This window comes from Pseudophryne corroboree, chromosome 5, assembly GCF_028390025.1.
Source record: "Pseudophryne corroboree isolate aPseCor3 chromosome 5, aPseCor3.hap2, whole genome shotgun sequence".
Lineage (NCBI taxonomy): Eukaryota > Metazoa > Chordata > Amphibia > Anura > Myobatrachidae > Pseudophryne > Pseudophryne corroboree.
Window position 1 is genome coordinate 833,265,154 of NC_086448.1, and position 14,297 is coordinate 833,279,450.

The 14,297-nt window shown below is 48.7% G+C and overlaps 2 protein-coding genes across 4 annotated transcripts in view; one reads left to right on the forward strand and one right to left on the reverse strand.

The window, feature by feature from the left end:
• Positions 1-11,119, reverse strand: part of LOC134928624 (protegrin-2-like) — a 49,743-nt gene extending 38,624 nt beyond the window's left edge. Inside the window, exon 1 of one of the 3 annotated variants that reach the window (XR_010177955.1) lies at positions 11,008-11,119. The gene's annotated coding sequence lies outside the window, so the exon portion shown is untranslated. Of the gene's footprint in view, positions 1-7,174; positions 7,371-11,007 lie in introns of those variants that run through there. The other 2 variants (XM_063924551.1, XM_063924550.1) reach the window with 2 other exon arrangements.
• Positions 6,827-9,049, forward strand: LOC134928623 (E3 ubiquitin-protein ligase TRIM39-like). Its single transcript, XM_063924549.1, has one exon. The coding sequence runs from the start codon at positions 6,827-6,829 to the stop codon at positions 8,405-8,407; it is 1,581 nt and encodes a 526-aa protein (XP_063780619.1). The 3' UTR covers positions 8,408-9,049.
• Positions 11,120-14,297: the final 3,178 nt, after the last annotated feature.

Here is a 14,297-nt window from a genome sequence, read left to right on the forward strand (position 1 = left end):
ACTGCGCTATGCCAGGTATTATGTCTGACACTGCTGTGTAATACTGCTCTATGCCAGGTGTTATGTCTGACACTGCTGTGTAATACTGCGCTATGCCAGGTATTATGTCTGACACTGCTGTGTAATACTGCGCTATGCCAGGTGTTATGTCTGACACTGTTGTGTAATACTGCGCTATGCCAGGTATTATGTCTGACACTGCTGTGTAATACTGCTCTATGCCAGGTGTTATGTCTGACACTGCTGTGTAATACTGCGCTATGCCAGGTATTATGTCTGACACTGCTGTGTAATACTGCGCTATGCCAGGTGTTATGTCTGACACTGTTGTGTAATACTGCGCTATGCCAGGTATTATGTCTGACACTGCTGTGTAATACTGCGCTATGCCAGGTGTTATGTCTGACACTGCTGTGCAATACTGCGCTATGCCAGGTGTTATGTCTGACACAGTGTATCGCGTCACAGCGCATGTCTGTCATTGTATGGACATACAATTCCCAGCAGCCTCTGCAGCTGCGCGTGAGGTCAGGAGCAGGTACCGGTTCTACACCTTGTGGCGCCCAGTTCGAAAATTTCCACTGGCGCCCCCCCCGCGGTAAAACAGAGTTGTGGCGTCATAGGGGATGGTTGTGGCCACAGTTATGCCCCCAGCAGCTGTGCCCCCAGATTTGCCCCAAGTAGTTGTGGCCCCCAGTTGATTTTCCCCCTGTAGCTGTGCCCCCAGTAGTTGTGCCCCATGTACTTGTGCCCCCCTTATTGATTTGCCCCCAGTAGCTGTGCCCCCAGCAACTGTGCCCCCAGTAGTTGTGCCCCCAGCAGCTGTGCCCCCAGCAGCTGTGCCCCCAGTAGCTGTGCCCCCTGTAGCTGTGCCCCTAGTAGTTGTGCCCCTAGTAGTTGTGCCCCCTGTAGTAGTGCCCCCTGTAGTAGTGCCCCCTGTAGCTGTGCCTCCTGTAGATGTGCCCCTTGTAGCTATGCCCCCTGTATGTGCCCCCAGTAGTAGTGCCCCTTGTAGCTATGCCCCCTGTATGTGCCCCCAGTAGTAGTGCCCCTTGTAGCTGTGCCCCCAGTACGTGCCCCCTGTAGTAGTGCCCCTTGTAGCTGTGCCCCCTGTATGTGCCCCCAGTAGTATTGCCCCCAGTATGTGCCCTCTGTATGTGCCCCCAGTAAGTAGTGCCCCCAGTATGTGTATGTGTAGTAGCACCACTTTGAAACCCTAAAAGAAAAATCACAATACTTACCAGCCTCGCTCCCGCTTCCGGACCGCTGCTGCCGCTGCTGCTGCTGCTGTCTCCAGGCGCCGGCTCCTCTCTATGGGAGAGACGTCATGACGTCTCTTCGATAGCAGCGACTCACTGACACACGGCGCTCACTGCAGCCAGGGAGCGGGGAGCAGAGAGGGAGGGTGGATTGCAAGCAGCTCTTGCCACGGTGGCGCCCTCAGGGTAGCAGAACCCCGGGCAAAAAGCCTGCTTGCCCGTGGCAAGAGCCGCTGCTGGTCAGGAGCAGGTCACATGACCAGCGTCAGGCAAGTGACTGGTGAGAGGGCGCAACAGTTGGGCAGTGCAGCCGCAGCTCCGGCCACATAGTACAGGGGAGAACCGCTTAGCACATATAAACATACATGTTATGATGTATTTTATATATGTGCTGGCTTGTTCCTCCAGGAACCGGCAGCGCTGTGTGTATTAGGCGCTGTGCGGCACCCGGGACTCAGCATAATGCATCACACTCCTTGTATACCCATCCCCAGACTCCTGGGAAGCTAGCCAATGGGAGTCTGGGGGCGGGCTTAGGAGTGTGATGCCTTATTCAGAGTCCCGGATGCCGCATGGTGCCTGATACACACAAGTAATTACATTTTCCTATGCAGGGACAAATAGCTCCATCCGTAAGGTGTCTGTCTCCAATGTGATAAGTCTTGGGTTCAAAGCCTGGGTATGGCAAATGCAAAATATATGTCTAAAATATAGAGAATGTGACTTTTAAGGTGCAGGGACTAGGGGGGGAGTCAGCCAGGGAAGAGATATCTGCGCCTATTAATTAACCACAGAACAAACATTGTCGGCTAACAATTAACTGATTAAAATAGTTAATTGAATGGTGTCGCCAACAAACTGTAAATCAGTAGCAAATACAGGTTAGCACACATGGAACGGGAGACAATAGAGGAGCGGTGCCCCCTTCAGCAGGAGCCCGGCGGCAGCTGACTCTATTACCCCCGGGAGTTCTGCCTGTGGTTCCACCTGTCTCAGGAGAGAGAGAGAGACATTGGGAAGCACCTGTACACTGGTTTATGTTGGCTCAGTGCCCACATCCAGTACACATGGGGTGTAAGTGTAACCACTACTCAATGGCAAGAATCCAGCAGCAATTGCAGCTTTCGTGAGGATGTACCTAATGCTCTGGAAAAGCCTCGGCATCACCCTGATGGGCAATAGAAACTCCTTGTACCACCAGTAAAGCTTACACCAGCTATTGCTATGTACTCCAGCCAAATATTACTCCGGAAACATTACCGAAATAAGAAAGGACGTCGTGTGCACCAACGAGCTCAAGTTTAAACTCTTGAAACATAAACTGTATTAAATCCAAGAATATTCACATAAAGGTGTATTTGTTGTACAGCCCTATACACAGATATATAAGGTAGTTGAAATAAGTGAGCCTGCCCCGTTCCTAGCTAGGACCACCCCAATACATAATAGAATTAGTAGGGGACTTACCTCTGTGCAAGGGGTCACCAGTGTTACCAACCTGTAACGTCACTGGAGGATTAGAGGAATTAGTGGGCTGTCCTGTCCCCGTTGCTAGGAGGCTGGGGCAGCAGGGAGGGTGAGGGTAACCAAGGGGGGGGGGGGGGGGGGGGCTAGGGCAGCAGGGAGGGGTAGGGTAACAGTAGGGGGGGCTAGGGCAGCAGGGAGTGGGAGGGTAACAGCAAGGGGGGGGGGTCAGGGCAGCAGGGAGAGGTAGGGTAACAGTAGGGTGGGAGCTAGGGCAGCAGGGAGGAGCAGGGTAACAGCAAGGGGGGGATTTTGGGCAGTGGGACTCAAGGCAGGAGCAGCGGGGATGGTAGATCCGAGCAGCAGGAGTGTGGTTCATAGGGTTGGCCACACTTAGGTCATCAGTGTCTAGATCGACCACTATTGGTCAACAGTGACTAAGTCGACACACAAAATAGATCGACACCAGCATAAGGTCGACATGACAAAATGTCGACATGGATTTTTTTTATTTTTTTTTTGGGGGGGTGTTTTTTTCATAGAGTGACCGGGAACCCCAATTAGTGCACCGTGTTCGCTCACCATGCTTCGGGCAAGGTTACCATTCCCAATTGTATTCCACATGGATCGTAAAGTATGAAAAAGTTCAAAAATGAAAAACAAATTGGGAAAAACTCATGTCGACCTTTTGTCATGTCGACCTAGTACATGCTGACCTAGTGACCATGTCGACATAATGCATGTCGACCAATAATGGTTGACCTAATGACTGTCGGCCTAAGTGTGGTCGTCCTAGAGACCGGATACTGAGCAGCAGGGAGCAGGAGCCAGGCAGCAGCCTGCACTATGGGATCAGCCTGTGGTGTAACTTTTATTTTTATATATATATATATATATATATATATATAAGTCTAACCATTGACGAAACGCGTTAGAACTGCTGTACCTGAACCTCTCATATGGACTGTAAACCTTATATTTATTTATTTCTTGTACGTTTGCATTGCTACCATTTCCACGGATATTTATGAAAGATTTCGATGTACCTGTTTTCCTATATGGACAGATAAGCTCGATTGAATTTCTTATCCTGTACGCTTGCATTTCTACCATTAGTTTTTTATGTGTTGTATTAAAATTTGTAAAAACCTTTTAATTATCCCTGGCTGTGAATTTTAAATGATGGGATCTGCCCATCCTTATAAGGTTTTTTATATACAACTGGTTCTGTGCTAAACAATGGTATGATAATTGCATGAAAACGGTACGCGCTATGTTATATTTCCTTTATCTCTTTTATGTTCCATCGTTGGTCTCATGAAGGAAATTATACGCTCCAGATAAGTAGTGTTCATCTCCTATCCACACTGGGTATACACTGTATACAATTACCTAGACACTTGAAGGCACCCTTTTCTCTACTTTCACACACACACATATATACATATATATATATATATATATATATATAGTAGAGCATCAGTCCGGCACTCATGAAAACTAATGTATTAATCACGCCGGTGCCTTCACAGAAACATTCACATAATTCACATACCTGTGCGGCACTCAGCAATCAGAAAACGGAAGCGAACAACCAGGTGGTAACAACGTTTCAGTGCTCTTTATTCAGCACTATCTTCAGGATACATTAAACAAACAAAGATACAATCTTACCTTATGTACACTTGCACCCATGTGAAGAGGCCGTGATCAGGCGTCCCGCCGGAAGCCCCGACTTGCGTCCACTCAAAATGACGTCACCCCCAAGGGGGCGATGCCGTGCACCATCACCATAGCAACATCTAAACAAAAAATGACATGTATAGCAGCAGCTAATCAGATAATCCAATTAAAGAGACAACATTAGTAACAATATCATATTACTGATAGAAACATATCATAGAGCATAAAAACACATACTAAAAGCATGCCAGGCTGAAGTTTTCATTGAGACCACGAGGACTCAAAACTGATAAGCGGTGGATCCATTGTGCTTCTCTCTGCAGAAGCAGACGGTTCCTATCACCTCCCCTACGTGGTTTAGGTACAAAATCGATCATTCTGTACCGGAGCGATGCTAAACTATGTTTCTGTTCTGCAAAGTGGCGAGCTACTGGGTGATCCAATTTACCTTTCCCTGCCAAAGCTGCTCGAATCGTGGAACGATGCATGGTCATACGTTCCTTGAATGTACATTGTGTCTTCCCAATGTAAGACAATCCGCAAGGGCATAAAATTTGGTAGATCACATATGAAGACTCACAAGTAAGATGATAATTGATGGTATAATTCTTGCCAGAGTGAGGGTGAGAAAAAGAATCACCCACTAGCATGAAATTGCATGTGGTGCAACCACAGCGGAAACATCCATGTTTTTTATTTGATAGAAAATGTGTGCCTGATGTTTTATCGTATTCAGTAATATCTGTACGCACTAGGAGGTCCCGAAGGTTACGTCCCCTAGTGAAACATGGCATAACATCCATGTTGTTAAATGGATGTTATTCTTACTTGTGAGTTTTCATATGTGATCTACCAAATTTTATGCCCTTGCGGATTGTCTTACATTGGGAAGACACAATGTACATTCAAGGAACGTATGACCATGCATCGTTCCACGATTCGAGCAGCTTTGGCAGGGAAAGGTAAATTGGATCACCCAGTAGCTCGCCACTTTGCAGAACAGAAACATAGTTTAGCATCGCTCCGGTACAGAATGATCGATTTTGTACCTAAACCACGTAGGGGAGGTGATAGGAACCGTCTGCTTCTGCAGAGAGAAGCACAATGGATCCACCGCTTATCAGTTTTGAGTCCTCGTGGTCTCAATGAAAACTTCAGCCTGGCATGCTTTTAGTATGTGTTTTTATGCTCTATGATATGTTTCTATCAGTAATATGATATTGTTACTAATGTTGTCTCTTTAATTGGATTATCTGATTAGCTGCTGCTATACATGTCATTTTTTGTTTAGATGTTGCTATGGTGATGGTGCACGGCATCGCCCCCTTGGGGGTGACGTCATTTTGAGTGGACGCGAGTCGGGGCTTCCGGCGGGACGCCTGACCACGGCCTCTTCACATGGGTGCAAGTGTACATAAGGTAAGATTGTATCTTTGTTTGTTTAATGTATCCTGAAGATAGTGCTGAATAAAGAGCACTGAAACGTTGTTACCACATGGTTGTTCGCTTCCGTTTTCTGATTGCTGAGTGCCGCACTGGTATGTGAATTATATATATATATATATATATATGTGTGCGTGTACAGGCTGATCACAGACACCAGCTCAGACATCAGATGACAGGTCAAAAAGAGCAGGAGCCGGCATGGGCATCTCTAGAGAGGAGGGGACCCGTGTGCAGACTCCGTGTGTGGGCCCTACCTCTCCCGCAGCCGGCGCGCCGCTGCTAGCGCTCTGAGCGCTGTAGACTCTTGCACTGTACCAGAGTCTCTAGTGGTCAGTGCGCTAGCAGCGGCGTAACAGCTATGGGAGAGGAGGGGCCCACACACAGTCAGCGATGGACTCCGGAAAGTAAGTATAGGAGAAATGGGTGCGGTGTGGGCCCCCCCCGGGACTCAGGGGCCCGTGTGCACCACACACACTGCACCCATTATAGAAACACCAATGGGAGCCGGGAACCGGAGGGGACCTGTGGATAACGCTATCTGAAGATAGTGTTATTATCAGTAGGGCTTCCTCCAGTATTATTTTACAATTATTTTTTTTGTACATGATGCCAGATCACATTTCCTATTACATGTATGGGAAATGTGATCTGCTTACTAAAAAATGTGATCAGTAGTGTACAGTAGTACAGCCCTTCAGTATACTTCAGTCAATCTAACACAGTGTGAAAAAGGTGTGAATTCAGAAAACTCCCCTTTTCACATTATTTTTGTAAAAAATAAAGTTAATACATATACCCCTAAGTAGATTGTTCTGCATGATGTCTCTTTATATTGTGGGTGCGTCCCTTAGTATAACTGATCCTGCAGCTATAATCTGAGTGACAGCTCCCCCTCCCCCTGTGTGCAGAATGTGACTGTACGGGTATCTGAGTGTCAGACACTTTCACTTTCATTTCTCTCTCCTGCTGCAGCGATGGCGTCTGCTGATCTGAGACAGGAGCTGGACTGTTCCATCTGCCTGAGCATTTATACAGATCCCGTATCACTGAGATGTGGCCACAACTTCTGCCGGGTCTGTATTGATCGTGTGCTGGATACACAGGAGGGGGCTGGAGTATATAGCTGTCCTGACTGCAGAGCAGAGTGTCAGGAGCGTCCTGCACTGCAGAGGAACATAACGCTGTGTAACATAGTGGGGAGTTTCCTGTCTACTCGCCCAGATCAGGAGAAGACTGGGATCCTCTGCACTTACTGTATTCACTCTCCTGTACCTGCTGCTAAATCCTGTCTGCTGTGTGAGGCTTCTCTGTGTGATAATCACCTGAGAGTACACAGCAAGTCACCAGAGCACGTCTTATGTGATCCCACCACTGCCCTGGGGAACAGGAAATGCTCCGTCCATAAGAAGATCCTGGAGTATTACTGCACTGAGGACTCTGTCTGTATCTGTGGGTCCTGCAGTTTGGCCGGAGAACACCGGGGACACCTGGTGGAGATGTTGGATGAGGCCTCTGAGAAGAAGAAGGAGAAGCTGAGGAATGCTCTGCAGAAACTGACCACAAAGAGAGCGGAGACTGAGAAAAGAGTGCAGAGTCTGCAGGAGTGCAGGAAAGAAGATCAGGGAAAAGCAGCTGGTGTAATAGAGACAGTCACTGCCCTGTTTAGAGACATCAGGAGACAGCTGGAGGACCTGGAGAAGAGAGTCCTGAGTGAGATCTCCAGGCAGGAACAGCGCGTTTCACTCTCAGTCTCTGATCTGATCCAGCAGCTGGAAATAAAGAAGGACGAGCTGTCCGGGAAGATGCGTCACATTGAGGAGCTGTGTAACATGGGTGATCCAGTGACTGTCTTACAGGAACCAGACACAGGGGACTTGTGTGACACTGAGGACACAGAGAGACATGATAACCAGGTCCGTGGTGCAGGAGATCTGGATGTGGGTCTCATCTCAGGGACATTACACACATTATCTGATATAATAACAGGTATAAATACAGGGATCTATGTGCAGGAGGCTACAGACATATTACTGGATGTAACCACAGCTGGTGATTATATACAGATATCAGGTGACAGGAAAACTGCATCCTGGACACCAAGTCAGAATCACCCAGTAACACCAGAGAGATTTCAGTGGTATCAGGTAATAAGCAGCAGGAGATTCTCCTCAGGGCGACATTACTGGGAGGTGGATGTCAGTAAGTCAGTGGTGTGGATGGTGGGGATGTGTTATCCCAGTATAGACAGGAGAGGGAGTCAGTCATACATTGGATATAATAACAAGTCCTGGTGTTTGGAAAGGTGTAATAATCAGTACTTAGTGTTACATGACAGTAAGTGGATCTCAATACCTGACAATACCCCCTGTGACAGAGTGAGGGTTTATCTGGATTATGGGGCAGGACAGATGTCCTTTTATTCTCTGTGTGACCCCATCAGACACTTACACACCTACACTGCCGCCCTCACTGAGCCCCTCCATGCTGCTTTCCTTGTATGGGATGGATGTATAACTATATGTGGGGGAGTCAGGAGCCGGGAGAAATTACCATAAGAAATCTACCCAGATACTGGTGACATCACAGGGAGAGAAATCTGACAGGTGAAAGATTCTGAGTGGGTGGAGCTACAGGTACATCTGAGCCCCTGTGTAACAAGATGACCATTGTGTCTTCGGGATGGCCATCGTGTGTTCACCATCGATGGTTGCCATTGATGGTGAAACTCTGAGTGGCCATTGATGGCCATCAACTATGCTATGGGAGACCATCGATGGTTTCACTCATCGATGGTCATTCCTGTTATTTCAGTGAATGATCCACGGGCTAATCACAGCCTAGGGCAGGGCTTCACGGGTGTTGGGGGCGGAGCTATGCTCCGAGTCCTGGCATTTGTTTACGCTATGACATTGATGGAGGGAAACTATCTGGTTCTCTCCCATCGATTGGCAAAAGCATTCGACATCGGCCATAAACTATCGATGATTAGGAATCATCGGTGGTCGATGGCCATACCTAGTGTGTCTGAAATGTGTTCCCATGTTGGTAGGGATGGCATCAGTGGGTTTCCTATTGTACGCTCCCAGGTGCAGTACAGCTACATGTCTATTGTACACTACCAGGTGCAGTACAGCTTGTACACATGTCTATTGTATACTACCAGGTGCAGTACAGCTTGTACACATGTCTATTGTACACTACCAGGTGCAGTACAGCTTGTACACACATCTATTGTATACTCCCAGGTGCAGTACAGCTTGTACACACATCTATTGTATACTCCCAGGTGCAGTACAGCTTGTACACATGTCTATTGTATACTCCCAGGTGCAGTACAGCTGTACACACGTCTATTGTACACTCCCAGGTGCAGTACAGCTGTACACATGTCTATTGTATACTCCCAGGTGCAGTACAGCTTGTACACACGTCTATTGTACACTCCCAGGTGCAGTACAGCTTGTACACATGTCTATTGTATACTCCCAGGCAGGGGCGGATCCAGAACAAAATGACAGGGGGGGCACCACAATAGGGGAAGGAAGGGGGGGGGTTCGGCACATGCTCCTGTGAAGAGTGTGGCATTGTAACAAGGGGTTTGGCCTCACAGAGAATGCCATACCCATGCGTCACGCCCTCGTTTTCATCACGCTGGGGGCATGGAGTACTAGGGCAGTGGGTGACAGGATGAGAGTGCGGGGACGGTAAGTGAGCAGGGACAGGCCTGGTAGGGGACAAGGCGATGTGCGGGGACAGGGTGAGTGTGCGGGGATAGGGCAAGTGTGCGGGGACAGGCCTGGTACGGGACAGGGTGAGTGTGCGGGGACAGGGCAAGTGTGCGGGGACAGGCCTGGTAGGGGACAGGGCAAGTGTGTTTTTAGTTACAGCGTCCCTTTCTGTAATTATTTTTTTTATAGTCCCCATTTTTGTTGGAGTGGTCCAGTGTGTTTTTAATATAGTGCCCTCTGTCAGGGGCGTCAGAATGATTTCACACTGGGGGGGCAAGTTTGAATTTCATTCTGGCGCCCCTGCTGTTGTGCCGATCTCCTCTCCTTCAAACACCCCCCCCCCTCCCTCCCCTCCCTCCCCTCCGCTTCCGCTGTGGTGCTGGTCGCTCTCCTTCAGTGCGGGGGGGCGCTTACCTCTGCATCCCCGTGGGCGGTGTCCCCTCTTCTGTAATACCCAGCTGTCTCCTCAATGGTGATACATTACTGGGAGAAGGCGTGGCCCACAGCCATGCCTCCTCCAGTAATACATCACCAATTGAGAGACAGACGGCTAGTACAGAAAGGGGCGACGCATCATGTTTGTGTGTGGGGGGGGTCAAGCTGCCCCCCCCCCCCGTTCCTACGCCTATGCCCTCTGTCCCCCGTCCTGTTTCCAGCATCTACCTGTCCCCTTACGTCCACCCACCTCACAGCAGCAAAGCCTGCTTTCTTCTCCCAGATCCCCTGTCAGGCTGTGGCAGTGTCGCATCCTAATTACAGCAGATGTGCGACGTTGCCGGGAGCCGGGACTGGCGCTGCTGTAAGGGACACGGAGGCAATGCACGCTAACACAGCTGACTACGCACCCTGTTACTGTATGGTATCAGTGGCAAACGCAGGATTTTCATGGGGGGGGGGGGGGGTCCGTACGTGCACAAGGTGTGTGTATGTATATATATATATATATATATATATATATATAAATATATATACGCACACAGAACATCTGTACATCGACATACACACACATACTGTACACAGCATACATGCGTACACAGTTTACATGCACACATCATACACACACACACAGTATACATGCACACAGTATACATACATACATACATACATACTAACACGGTATACATGCAAACATACATACATAGTATGCATGCACATACATAGTATACATGCACACAGCATATTATACATACACACACTGTACATACATATACACAGTATATATGCACACAGCATGCACACACACTATACATGCACACAGCATACTGTACACACACACACACACACACACACACACACACACACACACACAGCATATATGCACACACAGTACACATGCATACAGCATATATACATAGTTACACACACATTCTATACATTTACATAGCAATACACACACTAATTAATAGTAAACTGAACCCCCTCCTCACCTTACATTACTGTGGGAGCCGAAGACAGCAGCCACTGCCTCACGTAGCTCTGTCTCATGGCCCCTTGAACTGCCTGAGAGGAGCTGCGCTTCCGCTGCAGCTCCCCCTACAGGCAGCCACCAGCGGCAGCAGCCAGGTTCACACTGTCACTCGGACAGTGTAAGGAGCTTAAAAAGCTTCTCGTCCGTAAAAAAAAAAAAAAATGACAGGGGGGGCACGTGCCTGGGTGCCCCCCCCCTGGATCCGCCACTGCTCCCAGGTGCAGTACAGCTTGTACACATGTCTATTGTATACTCCCAGGTGCAGTAAGAGCTACATGTCTATTGTACACTCCCTGGTGCAGTACAGCTGTACACATGTCTATTGTACACTCCTAGGTGCAGTACAGCTAGTACACACGTCTATTGTATACTCCCAGGTGCAGTACAGCTTGTACACATGTCTATTGTACACTCCCAGGTGCAGTACAGCTTGTACACATGTCTATTGTATTCTCCCAGGTGCAGTACAGCTTGTACACATGTCTATTGTACACTCCCAGGTGCAGTACAGCTTGTACACATGTCTATTGTATTCTCCCAGGTGCAGTACAGCTTGTACACATGTCTATTGTATACTCCCAGGTGCAGTACAGCTTGTACACATGTCTATTGTACACTTCCAGGTGCAGTACAGCTTGTACACACGTCTATTGTATACTCCCAGGTGCAGTACAGCTGTACACATGTCTATTGTACACTCCCTGGTGCAGTACAGCTGTACACATGTCTATTGTACACTCCTAGGTGCAGTACAGCTAGTACACACGTCTATTGTATACTCCCAGGTGCAGTACAGCTTGTACACATGTCTATTGTACACTCCCAGGTGCAGTACAGCTTGTACACATGTCTATTGTATTCTCCCAGGTGCAGTACAGCTTGTACACATGTCTATTGTATACTCCCAGGTGCAGTACAGCTTGTACACATGTCTATTGTACACTTCCAGGTGCAGTACAGCTTGTACACACGTCTATTGTATACTCCCAGGTGCAGTACAGCTTGTACACATGTCTATTGTACACTCCCAGGTGCAGTACAGCTGTACACACGTCTATTCAGAGCCGGATTAAGGCCCCGGGAGGCCTGGGGCACTAAAGAGCAGGGGGCCCCCATGGACTAAAAAAATAAAATATATATATATATATATATATATATATATCCACATCGCTCTAAGAATCCCTCCTCCTTCAGTTCAGCGTGCGGCGCGCCAATGACTGAGTCGCGGGCTTGCTGAGCCGGACAGCAATTGAACAGCTGAGCCGTCGCTCAACTGCCCTGACTACAGCTGTTAGAGCACTCTTCTTAGAGCTGTAGTCAGGGCAGCTGAGCGACAGCTCAGCTGTCCAATTGCTGTCCGGCTCAGCAAGCCTACGGCTCAGTCATTGGCGCGCCGCACGCTGAACTGAAGGAGGAGGGGGGACAGGGCAGCCAGAGGTGGATTTAGATCTCAGGGGGCCCTAAGCAAGACACCTATTTGGGGCCCTTTTCCTCAATCTATAGCACTATAGTTACGTTTCTGATTTATGCCCCTTACATTACTTGTCAGCGGTGTGTGTGTTGATCTCTTCAGCTATTACTATGTAATAATATAGTGCAGTTGTAAAGCACAATATAATATGCTGGCGCTGTATAAGTAATGGGATGCGGGACCTCCTAACAGGTGAAGGGGTACATTTTCAAGATGTTTTATTTATTTTATTTTTTATTAAGGTTTAAGATTATCATCTCTTAATTAATTTAGTCTATTTTTAACCTTTTTCACATTGTTGCAACTGAATGGCCAAATCTGTGTTACACATCTGCAAAACTAACCAGCAAAATGTATCCTTTTCTGTGTCACTGGGGCAGCTGAATAGCACCTAGAGGTATTTGAATATGCAGAGCTGGGCTGTTATCTCACTAACAGGCTTCATCCTCTCTTATCAGCCCTGTTTAGCCGTAGCTAACTCTTAAAGTGACGGTAGCCTTTTATCCCCCCCCCTCCCCTGCTCAAATGTAGCAGGCAGGCCCCTGTCCAGTCAGTGTATGCTGTCATACCCCCTGTCACACATTCCCACTCACCCCTCACTGTCACACATTCCCACTCACCCCTTACTGTCACACATTCCCACTCACCCCTCACTGTCACACATTCCCACTCACCCCTCACTGTCACACAAACCCACTCACCCCTCACTGTCACACATTCCCACTCACCCCTCACTGTCACACATTCCCACTCACCCCTCACTGTCACACATTCCCACTCACCCCTCACTGTCACACAAACCCACTCACCCCTCACTGTCACACATTCCCACTCACCCCTCACTGTCACACATTCCCACTCACCCCTCACTGTCACACATTCCCACTCACCCCTCACTGTCACACATTCCCACTCACCCCTCACTGTCACACATTCCCACTCACCCCTCACTGTCACACATTCCCACTCCTCACTGTCACACATTCCCACTCACCCCTCACTGTCACACATTCCCACTCCTCACTGTCACACATTCCCACTCACCCCTCACTGTCACACATTCCCACTCACCCCTCACTGTCACACATTCCCACTCACCCCTCACTGTCACACATTCCCACTCACCCCTCACTGTCACACATTCCCACTCACCCCTCACTGTCACACATTCCCACTCACCCCTCACTGTCACACATTCCCACTCACCCCTCACTGTCACACATTCCCACTCACCCCTCACTGTCACACATTCCCACTCACCCCTCACTGTCACACATTCCCACTCCTCACTGTCACACATTCCCACTCACCCCTCACTGTCACACATTCCCACTTCTCACTGTCACACATTCCCACTCCTCACTGTCACACATTCCCACTCACCCCTCACTGTCACTCATTCCCACTCACCCCTCACTGTCACACAAACCCACTCACCCCTCACTGTCACACATTCCCACTCACCCCTCACTGTCACACATTCCCACTCACCCCTCACTGTCACACATTCCCACTCACCCCTCACTGTCACACAAACCCACTCACCCCTCACTGTCACACATTCCCACTCACCCCTCACTGTCACACATTCCCACTCACCCCTCACTGTCACACATTCCCACTCACCCCTCACTGTCACACATTCCCACTCACCCCTCACTGTCACACATTCCCACTCACCCCTCACTGTCACACATTCCCACTCCTCACTGTCACACATTCCCACTCACCCCTCACTGTCACACATTCCCACTCCTCACTGTCACACATTCCCACTC

What these genes read in the sequence shown, in the direction of transcription:
- LOC134928623 (XM_063924549.1), top strand. Translation starts at nt 6,827, where the DNA reads ATGGCGTCTGCTGATCTGAGACAGGAGCTGGACTGTTCCATCTGCCTG.